Source organism: Meleagris gallopavo, chromosome 11 (genome assembly GCF_905368555.1).
Source record: "Meleagris gallopavo chromosome 11, MGAL_WU_HG_1.1, whole genome shotgun sequence".
In the NCBI taxonomy this organism is placed as follows: Eukaryota; Metazoa; Chordata; class Aves; order Galliformes; family Phasianidae; genus Meleagris; species Meleagris gallopavo.
This window is the reverse complement of record NC_139414.1, coordinates 12,418,291-12,442,409: the sequence shown is the minus strand read 5'-3', so window position 1 is coordinate 12,442,409 and position 24,119 is coordinate 12,418,291. Positions and strand designations below refer to the sequence as shown.

Genomic DNA, 24,119 nt, shown 5'->3' with positions numbered 1-24,119 from the left:
AGAAATTTGTAAATGGGTTGGATGCATTCAGCAAAATAGTTGGTCCTGTTAGGTTGTCAAACAGAATTTAATTTTTATGCAGGTTGTAGGAGTAAGATTTGAAACTCCTGATTTGAGTTCTTACATGCTTCTTTGAAGTACCAGTTCTTATTGGCAGTCTTTCTTAATTTTTGTCAAAAGATATCTGACCTGTAGCATGAAATATTCATTCTTGATCTTGTATCTAATTTTAGAACTGTGTGTTTGGCTGGTTCCATGTATTTCATATGATATTTCATGTTTCCTTTTTTAGCTGAATCTGTTATTGAAGATATGGTGGGTCCAGATTGGAAAAAGAGGTGGCTGTACTGGATAGGCCGCACCAAAGAACAGGTAAGAGGAGACAGGGGCAAGAGTTAAAAAATAATAAGAAAAAATAAAAATAAAATGGTAGTTCCCAGCATTTAGAAAACTTTCATTACTTAGGTGAGTTTTCAAAAATACATACCCTTTTCACACAATTTTCAGGATTTAAAAGTAACTGTTGTTTCAAATACTTTGCAATTGCTTTCTCTCTTTATTAAGTTTTAATTATACCACAAATAATACAAATAAATACCACAAATATTTGTTTCATATTACAGATAGATACTGAGATTTAAATCAGTTTTCAGTTGAATTACATCCTTACTAATGCAGCTATTGAGCTGCATATTATTCTTTCAGTAGAGAGAAACTGATGAAAGCAGGATGGAAGTTATTTTCCTGTGTCTTTTTTTCAAGCATGAAGCAAAACTCACTACTAAGCAGAAGTCTCGTGCAGTTTGCTATCAGGGCTCCATCTGTGTTTCATTAGTATGTGATAGCATTATTACTGCTGTTGTCACAGTTGCATCTTTGGATTGACTACTTTCATCACTGCTCATTTGCTCAGAGCCTTTGGAGTTCGCTGCTTCTGAGTTTAAATAGCAGCTTCCTTTCAGTGCTCAGTGATGAAAGGTTTTTGTTACTTTTTCTAGATATTTCTCAAACTGAATCATACTTTAAAGAAGTAAGTAGAATTTAAAAGAATACAGTGGAAAGTAATTGATTCTTAGGAAGGAGTTTTATGGTTAATTGTGCAGTCAGGTATGGAAGAAAGGTAGATATTTCCACCTATGTTAACTTGAAGATTATGAGCGACAGCTTAAAGATATGAGCCATGGGACTTAGGACCATGTGAACTTCTTGCTAGCTGATAGGCAAAGCTGACACTTCTTCTAGGTGTCAGAAAGTCTGTGGTTTGGTTTATTTAGGTTTTTTGCTTATTTTTCTTGCTTTGTGTGCTTGTTTTTTTTCTCATTCAGTATCAAAAGAAAATGACACAATTTCAGGTAATTTTTTTTGCTTGAATGTCTACTTCAGTTTAAAACTAAATAGGGACTTGCAGAGCAGCTCAGTCTAATAATTTAATGTATGAATGTGGACCATACCTGTTGCTGTTCATGAAGAGGAAAGAAAGCAAACACCTATGATTTTTTTCTACCTTTCTATTCCTCTTCTACATTTCTGTGCATAATAATAAAATAGATGGTTAATTAGCCATATATAAGTACTCTATTTGAGATGCCTATGCACAAATATGCTTTTGGATCACGTAAATATAGTAAAGCGTTAAAGGTATTTGACACTCTTCTGACTTAGTAGGACATAGTCTGTTTATTGAGAAGGTGGTGATGATTATCTTTGTGTCCATAAATAACCAGTTCCAATTAATCATTCTGGTCCTAGAATATACGTAATGAAACAAAAAATGAACTTGAGAAGTTAATCAAATGCAATGAAGAACATGCAGCATATCTGGCAAATGATGAAGTGACAACTGTCAGAAAGAATCTTGAAGCAAGAGGAATAACAGTGGACCCGTGTCTGGTAAGATGCCACATTATAATAAAACATATGGGAGCTCCCTATGAACACTTGAATGATCCTTTTAAGTGCTGTACAAAAGATTGTATCTAAATACTGAGTTTATAATCCAGATGTCTCCAAATGGATTGCTAAATGGCTGTTTGCACGCAATTCACACACTTCTGTTGGCTGTCAGACAAGTGCAGTACAACACTTTGGAATCTGTCAGAATCTGTTGAGCAGATTTTCTCGCCTGCAGTACAGACCTGAATTATGCTACAGCTTGTTTAAAAATCATTGTTCGTGTGTTAGAGACTAGAATCAAAGCCCTTATAAGCAAGATATGATAAAAAATATCCACGTTCCTAAGTTTTCATTTCATTTGTGTGTGCAGTTTGACATTCATAGCACATCCAAGAGAGGTGAATTTCGTGAAAAATACTTGTGAAAAAACAGTTTTCTAGAGTACCCTGAAGGAATGTGATGTAGGTTTAAAATGTTCTGGAAAGTGATTTATCTTAATGCAGTGCAGGGCTCTTAACCAAATTAGACCTTTTATCTAATTAAACATAATGTTTTAAATAAAAGAAAATTCAGATAATAGTAATAGATGTGGATTTTTTAAACAGTGATTTATTTTCTGCAGTAAATTCAGCCACCTTTTCAATATTCATGCATGCACTTATTAAAGGTAGAAGAGCTATTTAAATACTGGCTGCCTTTTTTATGTAGCATTTATCATACCTACTTTATAAAGGTCAGCATAGAAATCCACATCTGCTGTATGAGCAGACTGCAAACTCAATTTTCTTCCTAGCTAAGCAGTTGATACTTTCTTATAGAGTCATATTTGTATGTGCATTTTTTGTTACTAATTGTTGTTTACAAAGGACCCATTAAATATTTGTGTTTTAATCTGGATTAGCTAGTAAAATAACATGCTTGACTCAGAAACGTATCCTTAATGTTAAAGTGAAGGTTACATCATGCCAAGAGCAGCACAGTTGTTGATTCTGTAATATAGAATTTAAAACTGTATTTTTAAGTTCTGATTTTTTTCTTTAGATAAAAGACACGTGGCACCAAATTTATAGAAGGTATTTCCTGAAGACTGCTTTGAACCACTGCAACCTTTGTCGAAGAGGTTTCTATTACTATCAACGACACTTTGTAGACTCGGAGGTAAATTAAAGAACAGACGTATATTAATGTTTTGCCTTAGTATTTTAAGTTGAATTGGAAAAAGACCCAAAAATACATTAAACTAGTCTAACCTTTGTTTTGTGTTCTGCATCTTAGCATAGCTGGTGATCTTGGATGTTTTTAAATCCTGTGATTTTTAGTTCCATCCAAATGGTAATTATATGAAACGACCGCTAGGAGTCAGCTGCAAACTAAGAATCCACTATTTGTCAACGTGCACTGAAAATACAGTTAAAAGCAGTACTGTACAGGATTTATCAATGCCTTTTTGGTATCCATTTCTCTCACTTTTACACTGATATTTGTTTTCCTCACTGATATTAAAATTCAGATAAAGCATTAACTAAAGGTGTTTCTATGGATTAAGTTCAGTAAATAGGTGCTTAGAGCTGCAGCTTGGAGCTGCATGTGATCAGCAGGGAAAAAGAATCCAACAACAAACAACTATGGGGCTCACAGTGACGTAGCTGTAAAGAATTATCTTTTCTGTTAAAGGACTTTCTGGTTTTGTACAACAAATGACTGCATGCACAAAGTCCTACAAAGAAAAGAATATACATTTTTCTTAGCACTATACTTTAAATTAAAGAGAAATTACTCAAAGGGTAGGACTTCTGACTTTGTGTGATTTTTATCTTGCTTTTAAATGGAGAAACAATGCCCCTCATGGAACCAGAAATCTGGTGCAGAAATATCTTTTCCTGTAAGAGATGAGTTTGAAGTCATAGGATAGAGAGCTGCCACTCTGTGATGTCTAGATGTCTAGCCTCCTTTTACTTTGCTATATTTGTCTTAGAAGGTGTCCTGGTGTGATGTTCTCCTTTCTGTCATCTTTGCAGATATAAGAACTGTCTTTTCTGTTGTTAATTAATACAGACTTTGGCCCAACACAGAGGTACTTGCCAGACAAGGAGACCCTGTGTGGAGTTGAGCTGTTGTCTTTCAGTGAGAGATGTTTTTTGAGAATTAGGTTTAGTAAATGTGTCTGTTACTTCCAGCAGTTGTTCTGTAGGGTTTTTGTGCAAGATCAGGATGCATGTATGTACCTGTACAGTTAAAAGTGCTTTTCACTGGAGGTCTTACACTACAACTTCCTTCATTTCAGCTTGAATGTAATGATATTGTCCTCTTCTGGCGGATACAGCGAATGCTGGCAATTACAGCCAATACATTGAGGCAGCAGCTTACTAATACAGAAGGTAAAGCTCACAGTGAGTTATTTGAAATTAAAAAAATGTTTTACAAAGGCTTTTTTTAGCATTCCTCTAGCTGCTTATTCCTTTCATGCTTAGCACGTCTGGCTAATTTTTGTGTTCTGGTTGGGTAATTAAAGGATGTACAGTAAATAAAAATTAATCATATTAATTTCAAATTATTTAATTAGATTTAATGATTGATGATTTAATAGCTTTAAATTAGAATGATTTGATGTAAAGGGAATGACAAATAATTGAAACACTTTCCAGTTTAAAATATTTTCAACTTACGTTGTGCCACTTGTAATTTTCTTCTTCCAAGCAGAGTTTCAATAAGTAGCAACTATATTCTTCTTTCTGAGTTTGATATTGCTGTGTTCCTTGATTTAAGAATGTTTGAGATAAAAAGAAATCAATTGTAATATGTAATTGCAGTTGCAAAAGCAATATCACACTTTTTTTTTTTTTTAATAGTAAGACGCTTAGAGAAGAACGTAAAGGAAGTGCTTGAAGACTTTGCTGAGGACAATGAAAAGAAGGTTAAGCTCCTAACTGGCAAAAGGGTCCAGCTCGCAGAGGATCTCAGTAAGTAGTCTTCTGGAACTAGGTTGAAGTGAAACCAATTCTAAGCTAGTGGGCCGTTCATGTGGTCGCATTTGATAAGTATCACAAATGGAATTTTTTTAAATACAATCAGATTTCACTGACTAAAGGTGGACATGGTTGGTAAATGGAAAAAAATTTACACTAGATTTAAGTTCACTTTTACTATGAATATATTGCATCATTGCATTGAAAGGCATAGTTACAACGTTGTAGAGAACAATTCCTGTTTTTGCAGTACAGTATGGTTAATCCACACTTCCACAGACCTGTCTCTGGATGATACAGTTCTTGGCTGTGTAAGGAGGTTTTGATTACTATTTTTACTTGTTGGGTGCCTTTGCACAGATTCTTTGTTGGAAATGCCCTTGACTGACTTAGTGGTCAACTGGCTTAATCCTTACATGCAGAGCAATACCTGTCAGCCTACTAAACTGAAACAGCTGTTACACTGAGGTGCAACAAGGAAGAAAAGCTAGCAGTTTTAAACTTCTGGAGGGACTACAGTAGCACAGTGATTTGAGTCACTCAGTGTTAAGGGAGTGTTGGTGTTAATATATGCAGGTTATAAACAGGGAAAGATTTTAAGGGGACAGCACATACGTGGGTGATTCTCCACCTGACAAATGTCTTGTTGCTTTGGTGCTGAATGTTGCTTTTTATTTTCCTGAGCAAGTATCAGTGCAAATAAAAACTTGCTAATTTTAATTTAACCTCAAACATGCCATGTTTCAAAACAGTGTAAACAGAACACTAAACCAAGTTAACCTGGCTTTATTTGGCACTGAAGTTGGCTTACATTTTTTTTTGCATTGTCACTTTTGCTTCATACCAGCATCAGGAATGACCTTCCATTTCAAAGCAGTAAATGACTGGAGCTTTTGTTTTATAAACTCAGGCTAGACCTCTAGGAATGCCTTGTCTGTGTGATTAGGTATTTGTGTATGTATGCATCAATTTTTGGAGTATGCATTTTTAAAATTATGTAGCTAAAACACCATCATTACGCTGTATTTCTTTTAGATTCAGGAGGTCACAGATCCTGGGTACATTTTTCTAATGAAATAATCATTATTCAGTGCGAAACGATGTGTGATGACATGGTTCTGTTCTATTGCACCTATGGGAAGATTTTAAAACTGCCACTGCTTAGCTCTGTAGTCAAATCAGCAACGTTCTCTACTTTCTGCAAGCTTTTATTGCTAAGTGGTTATAATTTTTATGGGCAAATGACAGTGAAGAGGGATTTCTTTGCCGTTCCCATGGTGACTAGAGTGCATGTCTGTGTTGCAGTTTTTTTATACTCCTGAGAAACTTTGAGAGCATAATGCATTGTACTCTCAGGTGGCTTTTCGAGTAATTTCCTTCTTAAAGTATTCCGTGATGATCAGAACTGTGGTTAAGGAAAGAAAATCCTCACTCCCGCAACACACATTTGTTAAGTTCTTGTACTTCAATTAGGAATGGAATGGAAATGATCTCCTGTGTCATGAAGTTCGCTCTCCCTCTCTTGCAGGCAGCTGTGTTTATACAATCCAGCACACTCATCTATCTTGAGCTCCATTTTAAAATCAGTTAACATTTGGGAGCACTCTATTCTTACTGAAAATCTGTTCCCCTTATCATTCTTCCAATGCTTACAAACTTGTCTTTTAATTTCCAGGGCAATTTCATTAATATGAGGCTCAGATCGGCTTCCTGATTGGAAACTATAATTACAAAAATTTCTTTAAAGACCTGAGGTGAAGATGCTTCCTTCTGATATGGCAACCCTATCGTACTTCCATCTGTCAGTCCTTTAACGTTGAACACTGGATGTTTTACTGTTTGTTCAAGATATGGTTGATGGCAAACTGTTTCTAGCATGGTGACTCAATTTCATAACGAGAGCTTATCCCAGAACTTATTTGAGCAAGTTTTGTCTGTGTTCTACATCCTGGACTGGTGTTTCAGCCCTGTATTCTTAAGGATTAATAGGGTTTTGGAAATCTTGCGATGGATGGATCCCAGTAATATCCCTGGCAGTGAGCAGGTATGGGTACTCAAGGAAAAGAATAAGAACAGGTTAAACATACAGCAGTACTTGTTAGATGCTGAAAGAGCAGACCAGACAATCTGTGGTTCCAAGATTTCCTAATCCTGAGGTAATATCTTTGTGATTAATAGCCCTTCATGGGTTTCTTTCTCCTCCTGTGAATTTCTCTAATTGCTTTTTGAACTCTTATAAACTTTGGCATCTGCAACATCCTGTGGCAATTAGTTCCAGAGTTTAGCTACACATTGTGTGAAAAAGTACTTCCTTTTGTTTGTTTCTGAGCCACCTGCCAGTTTCATTTGGTTCTCCCTAGTTCTTGCACTGTGAAAAACCTTCAGTAATCTTTCTCTATTCAGTTTTTGTGCTACTTATGACTTCATACATGCTTATGCTACCAGCGTTTGCTCTTCTTTTTCCTGAACTGAAAAATCCTCATTTGTGTAGTTGCTCGTTGCAAGGACATTGTTTCATCATTTCAAGCAGCCTTGCCACTCTTTTCCTTTTTTTAGTTCCACTAAACCCCTTTTGAATTGAAAGAGCAGAACTGCACACAGTATTTGGGCTGTACCTGCGTTCTGGACTTATGCAGTTGTATTACAATTCTTTCTGGTTTTTAATCTGGTCTTTTACTAATAATTCCTCATAGTTCATTTCCTTTCTTGACTTCTGAGCAATGAGATGATGATTATGTTAGCTACCTGCTGCAACTCACTCTTCTGTGAGAAATAGCAGCCAGCTCAGCATCAATCAGCCTAGTCGTTTTCCTTGCTTTGTTTTAAAAACACATCTGACTTTTTTTTTGTTTGTTTTTCTGAGGATGTGGAAACAAGAAAATTTCTGTCTCTTATACATCTGGTTGGGCACTTCAGGCATTGTAGGAGCCTGGTTTAATGTTGGTATTCATAACATCCCTCACAACTCTGGTGCAACATTAATACTGAAGTTCTCCACTGAAGTTGTCTGACAGCTGAAAATCATAGCCAGGTCTTAAATCACATATTGGATGGCCTTATCAGCAACAACAAGACTTGCATTTGCTTTCCAGTTGGCAGATGCTTCTTGCTTGTGCACACTGCCAAAGGACAAAGCATTTTGATTTGAAACTTATGTTACACGCAACTTGGTGTTTTCCTGTATGCTTAGCTAAATCGGTATCTTAAACACATTGTGTGCTGGGTGGTTCAGTAAGAAACAAAATAGGGTAGAGGAAGCAAAAGTATTATGGCAGACATGGATATTTTGAAGGAAAATTTCCACTTGTGAAAATACCTTCTGTCAGGACTCTCCTGTCCTTTATATTGCAGGCTTTCAGGCACTGCTGCTGGCTGGTTACAACATCCAGTAGGTAATGGTGGCAAATTTCTCTCCTTTGGCTGTGTTGTACACAAGTGTGTATAGCTGTACACAAAGCTTCCTCACTTTTTCTAAAATTCTGCTTGACTTATGCATTTTAAATATCAGTTATCCTTTGTTAACAGTATTTTAGAAAGTGAGTCCATCTGGACTGAGTATAATGCATTTAGAAGATGGGTATATCTTGAATCTCTCAGTAATATTTTATTTGCTAGAATGTTACATGGTTCTGTGATATTCTGTTTAACTTTTCCAAGGTGTTTGACATTAAATCCTCAAGCAGATTGCCACTGAGAGGTTGTACATTTTAAATACATTTAAAACGTGTTTTTTTTTTTTCTGCAGAACTTGTTAGAACTGTGAAACTACTGGCATTTGCTGAGCTTCAGGGCCTTTTTGATGGCAATGCTAAGAACAGTTGATTACTTACGTGATTCTGTCTGACATCAAACCATCTCTGCTAGTTTGAAAGAGCTATATCCTTCTGCTTTTCAGTAGCGGGCATATGTTTTCTTCAGGGGAAGAAAAAAGAACATAAATGTCAGAAAATTTGGTTTCAAAATAGAGAAACAACAGGGTAGTGATTTTAGTTAAGTGCTCTGCAGTTCAGAGCAAAACTGACGAGGTGGATAAAACTTAACTTTCTGTAGACCATTTAACATGGCTGCTTTTGTTGCTGTTGAGCTCCCTGTGAAGGGCTTCCCAGAACTACCCAGCTGTTTTCAGAATTCTGCTCTGCTGGACTCGCTTCTGTTCTGTTGAAGGCCAAAGGAAACTTCATTAGCGTCAACTCTGTACAGCAGCGAAGTTGCTTTACAACTTTCCAACGCAAGATGGCAATGAGTGGTCTTTATAGGAGTGAGGAAGTCGAGCATGGCAGCAGGGCCGGTGCCAAAGCCTCCCATCTCTGGTTACCGTTTCTCTGTTCTTGATGCATGAATGTGGCACATCCACAGTGGGCGTTTGTTTGCACAGTGGGCATTTGTTTCTTGGATGTTAGCCTTTTTCATCCGAGGGGAAGATGCATTTACCCAGCCTTTTTCCTTCTTGTTTTCTGCTCCCTGATGTTTTGTTTGCTTATTTACATATTTTACATAACATTTATAAATATTGTAAGAGGTGAACGTTTTTCTCAGATAATCCTCATTAGCAGATGCACGGCAAATTTTATTTGGTAATGAAACCTTCTGACTGTCACAATCTAAATGCTTCAACCATTTGGGAAAGTGAATGGGACCTTCCAGTATTGTATCCTAAACATAAGCTACAAATACGTGTTGCAGTGGCATTTAAAAATGCTAGGTGGTGCATGTATATTGAATACCTACAGTGAATCCTAACATCAGGCCATCAGCAGGAGCTTTGCTGTTTACTTCACTAAAGACAAAATATTTTACCAAGCCTAAGAAAATATGCATGCTCTATCTTTCTTTACTTCCTCTTCTTTATTCCTTTCAGACAGCTAAAGTATGAGTGTTATAAAGGCTTATAAAAGTTATTTGTGTGAAAAGGTGATTTTTGCACAGGATAATCTCACAGAAGGCTAATAAATGCAAAGTATATTTCCTCAATCATCCAATATCCTATTTCCTCACAAGCTTTTAAAAAAAAAATAATAATCCCTGAATTATGTATAAAACCACGTGCATTTATGTGGGGAAAGTCATTGCAAAAAGCTTGGGGAAATTTGATCCTGAATTTACTAGGTTTGAATGTGAAGGGGTCAGCCTGCAAGTTCATTTGTCAGTAACACTGACACCTGTACAGGTGTCCTGGGCTAGCTGAGACTTCGTTCTGCACAAAAGCCTTTTGAAACCTGTAGGTAGTGAGCCCTCACATGAAGAAAAGGCAGTTCTTAGCCTGGGGCCATTTGTTTGAGTTCTGTCATACATTTTTAACTTGTAAAATATAATAATTCGTGGAACTTAATTTTTAAGACTAAAGCGTATAAAAAACTAAATCAGTGTTATAGTAAAATACTTCAGAGTTCTATATCTAAAGCCATTGCCTCAGTGTCACCACCTGAAGTTCTCAAGATATTCTGTTGAATCCATTATAGCTGAATATAAACCTTGCAGTTAGACTGTGCTGCGTTCTATTTTGCAAACTGTCTTTGAGCTCAAATGATTTAATATCATATGTGTATGTAATCAATTTTAATGCAGTTAGAAAGCTGGCAGTATGTCTGGTACTTCCATATGAAAGCTGATAACTCGGAATCTGGGATTTCTGCACTATATTTGGCTGAGTGGGCTCTGTGCCTGTGGGCTTTAAATCAGTTTGCTCATACAAGTCATCTTTTTTCTTTATACGTTTATGTAAAGTTGAGGAAGTTTGTGAGTAGCACTTTGCAGACAATGCCTTGCTCCACGATTGTGTGGCTTTTTTCCTTTTATTGCTGCTAGCTGCAGAATTAAATGCTGTGCGAAACTCATATTGTGGTTATTACTGTAGTCTAATTAAATTTCAGTCTCTTGAGGTGACTGTCAACAGTATTTTGATTTTTTACTTCTGTCCTACATGACAGTGTTGATTACATATGCCCTTGACTTGGCTTTGTCTTAACTTTCTAATGCCTTTACTTCTAGTTTTTTTTGCTGTTATGAACTTCACATTTTTTTTAAAAGGTTAAAAGGTTTCATGGGGGGAAAAGCTCAGCTGTAGGAGGAAGGTTCTGCTCTCAAATGGGCAGATCTCAGATAATTTACCCTGGAAACCAAAGGACAAAAGGCCAAAAAGCTGTTAGTAGTTCTTACGTCAGTATTTGAGGTGGATGCTCAGAAGCAACATAGTTTTCAGTGTTTATAAGACAGAAAAAAAAGGTGTAATTTTGAAAATGTTGACTGTAATGCGCAGATGTCATTCGTACTGCAAAAGGGATTCTCAAAGAATGACATGGGAAAAAAAGGCAGCATTATAGGAAGTCCATATGGAGAAGTTGCTTTTAAGAATTTGCAGTATTATAGTAATTTTGTGCCCTCTTTTCTTCCGTGGTGTGTAACTGTTGCTTGGGAAGCTACTTAAGGAAAATGTGGTCACTTCATAGTTGTGAGATGTTTCATGTAAGCGGCAGCAGTCTTGTTCAGCTCCATTCAGATGCTTGTGGCAGTGTGCTTGTGAGAAGCACGTAATTCTGAGCTGACCCTGAGCTGACAGAAGTTTACACAGGAGGTGCTGTGGCCTTTTATCCAGACAAAAACAGAGGGGCTGTTTCTCCCTGGGAGTCATCAAATGCATTTCCAGTGTGTGCTAAGTAGTGGCTGTCTTCAGTCCCCTGCCAACAGCTCCTACTGGGATGCTCCATGGCCTGCATCTTATCAGAGGCAGACTGTCACTTAGAAAACATTCATTTCTGCCTAAATCTTAATCAATTAAAGTGCTCATGTGGGCCATGTGTGTCAAACGAGTTCAAGCTTGTTCTGATGTCAGGAGCATAGAGGTGACAGCAGGACTGCCATGCTCCATTTGAGTTCTGTGTAGGATGTGGGGCTCTGTGATGCACAGTCAGGAGTGATGTGCTTGGAATTTGGTCAGTGTGGCCATCCTTGTCTTCCGTTTCCCCTGCCTTTGAATGTTGCAAGTCAACTAAAATGCATCCTGTTATTTTTAGTAGATGTGTTTTAGTTCTTTTTCTTTGAGTTCTGGGGCAGCTGCATGAGACTGAAGAATTAAAACCAGAAGAATGTGTAGGATGGTCTCTGTCAAAATGCAGAAGATAAGGTAGTTCCTGCTTTGTATCACAGCAGAAAGTGCTTTAAAAAGCTGCATCTTCTCAGAGAGGGAAATAATCCTCCAGGGAGAACATCCATCACTTGTAAGCCTCCTGTGATGGAGTGATGGTTTACTTTACTTAAGAATCCCAGATGACCAAGGTCTGTCTGATGTGATTTCTTAAAGTTATTGATGAAGAGTTAGGCTCTGGTGTCCAGGTTCTAAAACAGATCCTTAAAAAGTTCAGCACATTTGTCACTGACTAAGTGAAGCCTATCACTTAAAGCTGACATTGAAAAATAATGATAAACTGCTACATGAGTAATGACACATTTAATGCCTGTTGATCTAGACCTGTGCCTCAACCCATGCCTCTTGTACTTGAGGGTCATTCTGTTGTATGCCAAATTTAATTTTTTTTCCTAAAATGCCCTTAGTGATGCAAGGATCAAGACACGTAATTGGTTGATATTTTCTTTTTCATGCTGGCTTTTTGAGAGTAGCTATTAATCAAGTTGGAAGTACTTATTGTGAGGAGATTGCTATTTGTACAAATGCAGAATTTTAAACTAAGCTCTGTAGGTGTGTGTTTGGTATGAGTATGTAACTGTAGAGTATAATGTTCACATCTCTAAAAGCTAGAGAAATCAATGTAATGACTTTTCATGCTGTTGTACATTGTACTTTGCTTCTAATGTGTAAGTCTATACAAAAGCTCAAAGAAAAGGAAATATTTTCTGATAATGATTATGACAAAATAATAAAATAACTGAACAACCTGCTTTTCCCTTAAAGCTCACTTAAAGTCTCTGACTATCAAAACTGAAATTAGATGTTACTAGGATCTAAGAACTATCACATTTTCCAATATTTATTTATTAGAATTTCACATAACTATTCCTGATAGCATACTAGATCATTATCTAGCTAACTACTGGTTAATTTTATTTTGGATGGAGAACCAGCATGTACCAGTCATTCATACTGTTAAAGTTTTATAGCTAAACTCGATGGTAAACTCAATGGTAACCTTCATGTAAGTAACTTAGTTCTATAAGTTATACAGCTGTATGTGTCTTTCTGCATCAACTGGAAAAAAGCAAACTTTTTTACACCACTGGATGAATCATTGGGTAATATTTCTGATCTGCCTTTATTTTCTACTTTTTGCCATTTCCACCCCAAATAATGAGTATCATTGTCTTTGGATTCATTCAAAGTCAGCAGTTTTATTTTGAAATGAAAACTCTAAGTCTGATTCAAGATGTGAGTCTGTTTTATGAGGTTTCTTTGTCATTCTGCTATTAAGTTCCTTCTAGCTGTCCACCAAGCAGCAAAACTAAGTTCTGTTGAAAGATGGAGTTATGAGTACGGTTTTAATTAAAAATCCAACGTAGAGACAGGAGTCTGGAAGGAACCCAAGTCTTACCTTGCTGTTGCAGACATCACGCCTCTCATAAACTTGATTATTACCTTTATTAAGCTTCATTTGTACACTAAGCTCATGTTAATGACAATACAGAAATGTATACTAGTCTGACCTTACATCATGCTTTGGAAATATTTAGTTTATGTTCTGTAGACAAGTGGGACTTGCATGTAATAACTTGTAGAAACACATAAAGTCAGAAGTCTGCGTAGTTGTCGCTTCTGCTTCGTCCACGTACCTCAGTTTCACATGTTCCTGCCCTGCCAAGCACAGGAGGACTTCATGCTCACCAGTCTGAAGAGCCCTGAGGATTGCTCCAAGAAACACAGTGAGCTTCTGTTCTGTTTGGCTGAGGTAGGGGAAGTGTGTTGCTGCTGCTGTTTCATTAAGCAGCAGAGGTCTCACTTGTGGATCTGGGCAGCTGTAGGTCAGGATGCTGATTGATTAGTAACCCACAATTTCATCAGCATGACACACAATTTCTGTTTCTGATGCTTAAAAGCATTATTAGTAATGCTACAGTAACGTGGCGATGCTCAGTACCTTGTAAAAATAGCTGAAGTGTCTTGAGATTAAGTTCTCTTTTGCTGCCATCTGGTTCCCTTTAGTCTGATCTTAGTGATCCTCTTTTCTACAGGTACCTGATAGCTTTGTTCAGGTACAATAAGCAGAATGTGGTATTAATACTTGCAGCGAGAGCAACTTCAGTGATGACAACTTCGATATTTATTTTTCCCTTCCATAATGACCCAAGGCTAAGACTTTATTAGAGCAGACTAAATACACAATCTAGCCGATCTTCTCCTGCTCTAGCAGCTGCAAGAGGGAAAAGAACAATTTTCCCTTGCAATATCTTTGTAGAAAACAGTTTCCATTATGTTTTCTCCTGCTGATGCCACACTAAAGGAGATTTTCAGCCAGGTCTGTTACAGATAGTTGTATCTGTGGAGCTGATGTTCTAACTGACTCCTGGAGTTCTTAATATTGGTACTGAAAGAGTATGTCTACTGAATTCTCTTGTTCTAGCTTTTAAAATGAATATCTCTGAAAGAACTTTGAAATGATTGGCTTAATTCATTTTTTAATGAAAGCATCTCACCTGATGTACTTCAGTAGTTAGAATGTGTTCCTATCCTCCTCCTTGACTCTCTGGGACTGATAACTGGAGTACACTGATTGTAGATGTTGCACAGATTAAAATGCCTGTAGTCTCAGATGGCAGTGGGACTTAAGGCAAGCAGAAAAGTTGTCAGCATCTCTGAATATAAAGGTAGAGAAATTCTTGGGGGGGTGATTTATAAACATATTTAGGAAGTTTTTGCATCTGAATTATCCTGTTCCACTGGGAATAATTTAAAATCAGAATTTATGGAAATAATTCAATTAAGCTTTCTGTAAATTCAATCAGATTGCAGTAGGTATAGGAAACGCTGTCGTCATAAAGGAAAGCATTGATTCACACCTTCATTCAGTCTAACCACTTGTAACTGAAGGCTATGCTAGCTGTTTTCTGCAAGTTTGCACTTTAAAAGTTGTATATGTTTATTGATTTGTGGATTTGCTATATGAACCATTATAAATCCCATTTAAACTCCTCAAAGTTTTGCAGTGCTTTATTACACTAATGAGCTACTTGTTTAAGAATCACTTGCGTGATTCATCCTCCTGCTCAGCCTCTTTATAAAAAAAAGTAGATGCTGAAACTCCTGACAAACCAATATTTATAACAGTTTGACAGCAGGATGAGGAACAGTGTTTGTCTTTATAACAACTTAAAGAAAAGGCCTTTCCAGCACCCAGCTATGCAGTTACAATCTTGACCTCTTTCTTATGCTGGGAACATACATACAGCAGACAGGCAGCACCTCCGGTGTGTTTTCTTGACCCTTTGACTGTCCATTCACTTCCCATCTGTTTTGCAGCCTTAAAGGAACAGAGGGGGCCCTCTACTTATAAATCTGTCTTTGCAGCTGATAAATGATGTTCTCTCTCTTTAAGGGCAGCCTGGGTGGTTTTGCCTTTTTTTTTTTTTTTTTCCCCTCTTAAAATTTTAGCTTTCCCCTTGTCCTCATCCAGAGGAAAACACGGTATGTGAACAAGAGGAAACTGGCAAAAAAAAAAAATGTGATGTGTAGTTTCAAAGGATTTTCTAAACTTCAGCAGGACGTGACCCTGCAACGATGGGTGAATTATAGGAGCTGATAGGCTGCGGTTGTGAGACAAGAGAAAGCATGTTGATGCAGGTCCTGTAACAGAGGGTGGAAGTCTGCTTTCTGAGGTGTTTTTAGATTGGCTTTTAGTGCTTTACCTCTTACTGTTTCAACAAGAAGTGTAGCTTTTGCCTGGCCTTTAGAAAATTCAGGAATGCAGTGCAAAAGGCTGAACTTTGAAGAGTTTTTTTTTTCTAATCCTCCACCTGGCTGTGCATAGGGGGTTGAGTACATGTGTGAGATCTGTGACTTAGGTAGCCCTAAGCTGGAATTCAGCTTTCAGTAGGAAACTGTGGATCCATGTTTCCAGTTTTTAATAGTTGCTTCTGGGCATTCTGGTGAAATCTGACTACAGATTGGGCTTTCCTTTTTGCCGGAGGAAAGACGATGCATTCACAGCAGTAAATCCTAGATTTTTGCATTTATGGTTAATTAACCATAACACAAGTAGCATAGCAAGCAGTAGCAATGTTCATAGACAACAAAGGGATTAAGAAAGAAAGATTGGATTAAAAAAAAAGAAAAAAACAACAACTGAACTGTAACCAAAACCCAGAGCATAATATCAAAGCCATGTAAAAATAGTTGGAGGTAGAAATCGCTTTGCTGTAGCACAGGAGGATTTACAGTGAGGCATTAGAAAATGTTATCATGCTTTTTCATGCTATTACATGCTGCTCTGAAATATAAAATGAAGATGGATCTCTGTCCGGAAAGAATTTACTATTTTTTGTTATCTGCAACTGCAAATTGATGCCATATGGGCAAACTTGTAAACAGGGGACAGGGAAGCTTTTTGTTTTGCCTCATACAATAAAATACTCATGCAGCTTCCTCCAAGCTAAACCCGTTTCTTATTTACATCTAAGTATGTGTGCTTTGAATATCTGAAAATTCGTTTATCTTTAGAAACATAATGAAGACCAGTCTTGTGGAGAGAGGGTGCATCTCTCATTAAATCAATTAATGCAGTTGGAAACTATATGTTTTTCTTGCTACTTAAAGCCTTGTTGGAATAAGTTGGTAACATGCTTTACTTTCATAATTTGTTTAATATTATTATAAGATTACTTGGCCTTATCTTTAGAGTTTTGTTTGATAAATACCTTATTTTATTTGTTTCAGCTTACGTTAGCAGTGATTTCCTGACCTCTGCACTGTTAATTGGTAGATAATCTCAGTTATAACAGGCTGCCATCAGTGACCTTGCAGTCCCTGTAAGAATGAATATTTGAAGAGGTTTTCTTCTTACGAGCTTATAATATCTGTGAGTGTGGGGTTTTTTTGTATTCACAGCATATCCAAATCCTAATTACAGACCAATTAGTCTGGGTTCAAGTCCTTTAGATCTAGTATCACAGGATTAATGAAAAGAAAATGAATGGGTAACAATATCGTTTCATATGGAGATAAGGATAGACTGAGCATGAATGAGGATCTCATGACATCCAAGGAAAGAATTTCCTCATTCTGTCAATGAAGTTTTATGGGATATGGTGAAAGGATTATGGGAATATTCATGACCAGATCAAGAGGCATAAGGAGTTGATGTATGAACCAGCTTATCTTTTAGGTAAACACAGGGTAAATGGGAAGTAGAATAGCCATTCATTGCCCCTAGGCCTGTGATTTTCATTGATCTGAAGATGGAAACATGTTCAGTTACAGTCGTTCTTTGTTGATACCATTTGATTTTTGGATCAGTTTTTTAATAGGTGGCAACTTCAGCTCTGCTTTGAAATTTTCAAAGACGCTGTGCTCTTTCTAGATGCAGTAGCACATATTTAAACTTGTGAAGCACCATATAGTAAGACAGTAGTCCTTCCAGCCTACTGGAGCATTGCATAAAGGTACTGGGGTAATTGAGAATGATACAGAAATAATTTGCCAGCGACCGAATGCTTTTAATCCAAGGTTTACTTCTTCGTGGAAAAAGTATTGCAATACATGGAAGGAGCAACACATCACTTGTTTGTCTTTTTAATTTCCTAGTGCAGTGTTTGTGTCTGAAACCCAAGTGATATTCTGGGTTTGATGTGTTTGTACTCCTGTAAATTAGAGCACGTTTTGTTTTCAGGAAGGCTTAAGCCAGTAATATTCTTATCAAGTTGTCAGTGAAAACGATGCAAATTTGGGTATGCAATTTCTCTATTACACACAGAAGTGAATTGCATTCAAAAGCTTCTTTAAATAGAGGCATTTAGCCTCACGTGGTGCTGGTGAGCATATTGACCACTACCCAGAACTGCAGACACTCCACTTCTACTCTTCAGAAAACTGCCACACATTTATATTTACTGATTTATTAAGGTGTGTACTGTCACTGCATAACTCTGCTATTTCCCTATTTAAAAAATAAGTAAATTTAGCAATCTGTTTCTTGGTGCTGCTGCTAGGGGTACAATGCTAGCTGCTGCTGCTGCAGAAGGCTTGCTGCTGCTAGGAGTACAAGGCAGAGTGTGAGGAACTGCTGCTATTTGGCAGTCATTGTAACTGCTCTTTCTTAAGAATAGCTAGCATGTTTTTTTCAAAGCACTGAATTACCTCGAGACTTCATAATTATTACAGTTAAGCAATCATTTCAATTCAGTCCAAGTATAAACTAATAAAGTACCTGTAATAAAAAGTTCCCTGAACAAACACAGCTGATTCAGTACATTTTGGAAGAATAAATATTTGGTATCCTGTTATTTTAATATGCCCTAATCAGAAAATTAAAATAGCTTTTGTTGGCACAAACCTTTTTTTAAAGGTGATATAATTAGAGATTTTGCTGATGCTATTAATTTTCAAGACTTTAATATGACATAAGTGAGCAGTTGAGTAGGGAAAATATTTGCGTTTAATACTGCTAAATCTCTTTGCTTTCACAAAGCCAATGGCTTGATCAATGTAAAAAGCATATTTGGGAAGAAATGTATCAGCTTACATATATGTAGTAACTATATGCAGATAATATCAAAGCTATTAAGAGCTCTAATCGAATGAGATCTGATCTCCAGTTACCACTGGGAACTGCTGCTCACTTTTGGAGAGGGAGATGCAGGATTAATAACATTCAAAAATGGGTTGATTCTGTCCAAAGTCAAAGGGTGGTTTTTTTAATGCTAATTTTATAAGCAATGGCAGAGCATCCATATTGTGAGCTGTGCTTTGTAGCTGGCTAAATAGCGTTGTTGGCTTTGTTGCAGAATAGGTTTACATACTGACATGTAAAAGAGAAATACCTACTTTTCTACATCAAGAATATAGCAGTTCTTCAAATTAACTTCATAGGGATGCAATGATCATGGGACTTTTTTTTTTTCATTGTCAGCATTCAAAGTTTATGTTAGCTGAACTGAATCAAGACTTCTTTTTTTCTTGTAAAAATCAGCTACTGCTGTTCCACAATTTCCAAATATACAGCTTTCACCCTCATACTGTAACCTTCATTTAATACCAAAGCCAGCAGGTGCTCTGTGGTAGTAGATAAGCAGCGTTGGGGAAGGGGACACTGAAGTGCTGAGAGTAGAAGGGATTTGCCCTTCATCACCTAAATACTGTACTTTACAGATGGAAGTCCAAGGCCTCTTCATTCCCTGACAGGCTGTTTTCCATCTTTTACTTCAAATTCCAGTTAAAATTCTCCACTTCTACAAGATCAGGGCTATGGGATTTTGTTGAGTTTTGCCACTAGTACTCCTCTAAAGTGGGTTCAGCGTTATCTGTGGGATTGTGACTTGGTTACTAGATGAAACTTTCAGTTCCCTTGAGTACGTTCCTATTGCACTCCTGTGTGAGGTCCTGTTTTTCCTTCCCCTATTATGTATCCTATTTTTAAGGATGTCAACTCTGTTTCCTTTCTGTTTTAATGTTACTTCAGCAAAGCCCATTTACAAATATGGTATTGATAAAGAGAAGAAAACATTAATATATAGTGAATTTAAATTTATATAGAAAGAATATATAAAAGTTTTATAAAAGGAAGAAAGAAAAACTCAAAACTTTTATCTCTATGAAACTTACAGGTCTCATCCAGTAGTATTTTTATTTTATGGGGGGGGGGGGAGAACATTTCTTACATGTTTCTTCTCTCTAACTTAATTCTGTGCATCATAACGCTTCCCACCCCTTCCCTCATGCTCTTGACCTGTGCTTTTATCATGGCTATAATCACACGCAGAAGAAGCTTCAGTGAGGACGTGGTGAGAGAGAAGCAGGAAAGCTTGCAGGCTTTCAATTACAATTAGGTTCTAAACCCTGCTTCGTAAGCTGCTTAATAAATCAAATAGGTTATGTGGTAACAAGTATTGAATGGGACTGGGAGAAGAGTTGGTGAGAATGCCTAAAAATCTATATTTTTCCCAATCCCCATTGCCTTTTTATTAGTGCTGTTTGAAATTGTGATCTAGTAATGCTTTTGTAAAGAAATAAGCTCCCAGCCTTATTGTTTTATATAAAATGAGGCTCTGCCCACATCCATCTAGTTACTGCCCAAATGCAAGGAAGTGTAAGCCTTAAACACTCTTAATACTGTGCATTGCCCCCCTTGCGTATAGGGGTTTTGAATATTGATGTTTGCTTCCCTGAAATTCTGCCTGATGGAAGGTCACTGGCTTTTAACTCTTCTTAGAATGATTCGTGGCGTTTGTGACACTTGCTTAGGGAATTGTCCCTATTCTCCACAGCGTAGCAGGTGTAGGGCAGTTGTGCTGTGCATGACCTCATGGAAGCCTCAGTTTTTTGAAATACAAGGATAGGATTTCCTTTCTAATGTAAGGTTGCTTTGGGAAACTTTAGAATTATTAATAAAGCGTGATAATCGTGGATTGTGTTTGCAGAAGTTCTTCAAAGCGATGTGGAAAAATTGGAGTACTTAGATGCTTTAATTGCAATCTCTTTAATTCCTCCAGAAAAAGTTCGGGAAATCCAGGAAAAACTTGAAGCCTTCATAGAAGCCCTCCATCAAGAAAAATAGATTGTCACCCAGGTAATCATGTGCAGGTGATAAAAGAATTATTGCAATTTCTTCACTGTTCAGTATAAAATAATTATTCATGTCTCCTGGATGTATTTGCACACAGACTTTGTGAAAATTCCTTTTTATTTTGTTCCAGTGCCTGGCAGCTGCTGCTGCTTGCTTCTAACATGTAAAACTGTACTTTCAGCTTTTATGCTACAAGCAGATATGAAACTTAGTAGGAATACAATTAATGGCTAGCTGTTCAGATCTGGTTACTCTTGGTTCATTATTTCTTTCTGTGTTAAGAGACAGTCTGTAACGAACTGGAATGAAAATTAAGGAAGCAATTTTCTTGCCTGTAAAGCGTTTTGAAATCTTTTCTTTATAGACATTATATATTGTAAATAAAAATTATATGCACTTAGATCGCTTCTAAATTTCGTATCTCAGTATTAATTCTCAAAAAACAAAGTCTTAAGGGCTCTGATATGTTTGCATGATTTAAAATCTCCTCTTTATTTCAGCAGCAACTTACCACAGGAATGCAGACTTTTCGAGGATACCATGCACAAAGAAGGCTGAACAAAAATGCTTTCGTGTCCCATTCTGTATCTGACCTTTTGGGGGAGCATTGTGAAACACTGGAGAAAAAAGAAAATAATGTCTCCTGAGATTGAGAAATTCAATCAAAACCGGCCTATTTTTTTTTTTTTTTAATTTTTTGAAGCTATGTGTCTGTGACAGAAGAACCTGATTTGCGTCTTGATGAGATAGCCTGGAAGCTTGCCAGAGTTCTACATTTAAGAGTTCTTTTTTCCTGATAGGAAAAAATGCTTTTGTTGTTGTCACCTGTCTTGTACAGTGGAGCTGGATCAGATTCATAAAGGGATTTTACCTGTTGTCGGTTTCTTGGCTGCAAATGCTCTTAGAAGTTTGACATAAAGTTTTTATATTTATGTGTACATTAAAACACCCTTCAAAGTCATGCCATTTCTCAGTTATGCTCTGTTAGTGAAACAGTCTCTGATCACTCTGGTACAGATTTTAAGCATGGTGTTGAGATAGTGAGGGGAAATTGTGAATTTTGTTAAACTCAAAACTCTTGAGAGACGTCATTCAAGGAATTCCAGTGCTTTCAAGTGAAAGTGCAGACTGCTGTTCACTGACACCTTAAAAGGTTTGGCTCAGGAAATGATACTAATGGGGGCTTTTTTTTTTTTTACCAGTTCTTTCCTAATTGTTGTTCCTTGGAATCATGGCCGATTACATTTCATTTCTGCCATTGCACAGACTGATCTCCTTTTTAAATCTTCCCTTTCCAGTAGCCACAAAGTAAATTAATTGTGTAAAATACAGAAAGGTAGCCTGTACAATTCCAACAAGTCCAACCTTTTGAAGTAAAAAAAGCAAAAATAATTACTTCGATGTTTCTAACAGCTACTGTAAGACCAAAATGGCTTTGATATGAATGCTGCGCACAAAGTCCCTCCATAACCACGTGATATCTGTAATGCAATACAGTAAAAAGAAAAACTAAGTATAGTCATTCTTCTCCTGCATTTTAGTCACTTCTGACAAATGTAAGTATGATATAGGCTCTGTATCGTAGGTGCCTGGTGATTAATCACTATACTTTTCTGCCCACGCTTCGCAACAGATGATCTGGATACACTTCTGAATACTTCTGTGGAAGAAGATATTAGGCTTTACAGAACTTGTTTTGAAGTTGTCTCATTATGAAGGTTGAAAAATTGATGTAGGTTTATTTTCCTTTTTGGAAAAAGCTATTGATTTCTGACCTCCTGGCAATTAGAAGAGAGGAGCCTGACTCTTTCATAACAGTTACTGTGCCTGTTTGCTCACAGTGAAAACAATAGAAATTTAGGTAAGATGTTCCCCAGATATTGAGATAATTAAGTACTTAGGCTATTGTATGAAAACTTAACATAGAGCTATTCATATAAAGTTGAGAAGTTAAATACTGCAAGGTGATCTTACTGCTTGGGGATTATTTTTGTTGTTGTTAAAAACTGCTTTTCTGTAAATGAGTTTTTAAGAATGGAAAAATGAAAAAAAAGGCTTCTATCATCATCATTCTCTGACAATAACTTTAGAGATGTATATTTGCACAGTTCTGAAAGAAGATTCCATAGGCTGTACAGCAATTGAAATAAGTCTGTACTTGCGTTAAATTCCTCTTTGTATAAAAAAAATACACAAAACTTTTGCATTTACGTCAAGAGATCACTGTCAGAAAATTCTGTGTAATGTAAATGTTGCAAAATATTACATCTAGTGGTCCAGTATTCATCTCTCAGTGTGGTGTACCTGTAGTTCTAGTTCCAACCTCTGTGCTGCTCATCTAAGACTTAGCATGATGTATTCCATGGAAACTAGGTATTTATTGAGTAAAAATGTAACTGAAGGAAAAATAAAATGTGGATTTTGAACACAGTACTATTGTACTTAAGAGTCATTTGGGCTTTCTTTTTCTCATTTGTTAAACTGTGAAGAAGTATATTGTTATGCTACTAAAACATCTGATTCAGACGTGTTGTGTTAGCGCCAAGTTAGTGATAATTATATTGTTTTATTTCAGTATATGAAATAATGATTACCTTACCATTGAGAAATGTTGAAATAAGGGGTCTGTAAATTTGACCCAGAACCCCTTGAGTCATTTAAAACTCTCCATTCTTGGTAGAATTTGATCCTGGAGATGTTCACAGGGTATTTTTGTCAGTGTTGCCATATGAACTCAATCTGTACTGATCTCTCTATATTTTTGCAGAGTGACAACAGAAATTTTCTTTGAGATGCGTTTCTGTTTTTTTGAGATGCCATAGGAAAAACATCCCAGTCATGCTTCCTTACATGGAAGGGATGTACACTGATGAAGATTGCAGAAAATAGCAGGTAATAAATTTGCCTCCCGTATTTACCTTTTGTTTTTACTTCCTTTGAGTGCAGCTTGTTTGAGAACTTCCTTGAAGAAGAATCAAGTCTGGAGAGAAAGGAGAGATTTGACTAAAAGTCTGATTACAAACTACCCTGGTAGCAGGAACTGGTGTATATCCAGTTATTGCTGTCCCATATGTAGACGTGACTCTAGAAGCTTGATTTCCAGGCTAGAAGAGCTTTTATGAACACTTTCCTCACCTGCCACATGCTTGTTCTTATTTAGTAAGAAAAATGCACAATAAAGCTCTTGCAAGATGGGGTTCTATGTACTCAGATAACTCCTACAGCTGTCACTTGTTAGAATTCTATGCTTTATATACCCTTTGCCACAGAGGTATTTTTTTAATATGATGAGGCTGTGGTTGAGAATATTTTTAGCATTTGATGTAACTACAGGAACAAAGGGATGAGACTGAAAGAAAACTGAGATTGCAACAATGATCCATGCTGTGGTGCTGGCATGGAGAACACGTTTCTGCATACACACTGCTGACTTCTGCCATTACCTCTGTGCTTTTACACACCAGAAAGTGAAAATATCCAAGTTGTCATTCTGTAAACAAATGCTAAAAATCACAGCTGTGGTTTTAGACTATAGAAGTGA

At 36.8% G+C, this 24,119-nt stretch overlaps 1 protein-coding gene across 10 annotated transcripts in view; it reads left to right on the top strand.

The window, feature by feature from the left end:
* Window positions 1-23,019, top strand: part of OPA1 (OPA1 mitochondrial dynamin like GTPase) — a 52,615-nt gene extending 29,596 nt beyond the window's left edge. For 5 of the 10 annotated variants that reach the window (XM_085233104.1, XM_085233094.1, XM_085233102.1 and 2 more), the window contains 7 exons: window positions 293-372; window positions 1,750-1,890; window positions 2,935-3,051; window positions 4,178-4,271; window positions 4,743-4,853; window positions 20,505-20,581; window positions 21,079-23,019. In XM_085233104.1, coding sequence (XP_085089230.1) covers window positions 293-372; window positions 1,750-1,890; window positions 2,935-3,051; window positions 4,178-4,271; window positions 4,743-4,853; window positions 20,505-20,569 — 608 coding nt within the window. In that variant the 3' untranslated portion in view covers window positions 20,570-20,581; window positions 21,079-23,019. Of the gene's footprint in view, window positions 1-292; window positions 373-1,749; window positions 1,891-2,934; window positions 3,052-4,177; window positions 4,272-4,742; window positions 4,854-6,534; window positions 9,826-20,504; window positions 20,596-21,076 lie in introns of those variants that run through there. The other 5 variants (XM_085233098.1, XM_085233097.1, XM_085233095.1 and 2 more) reach the window with 5 other exon arrangements.
* Window positions 23,020-24,119: the final 1,100 nt, after the last annotated feature.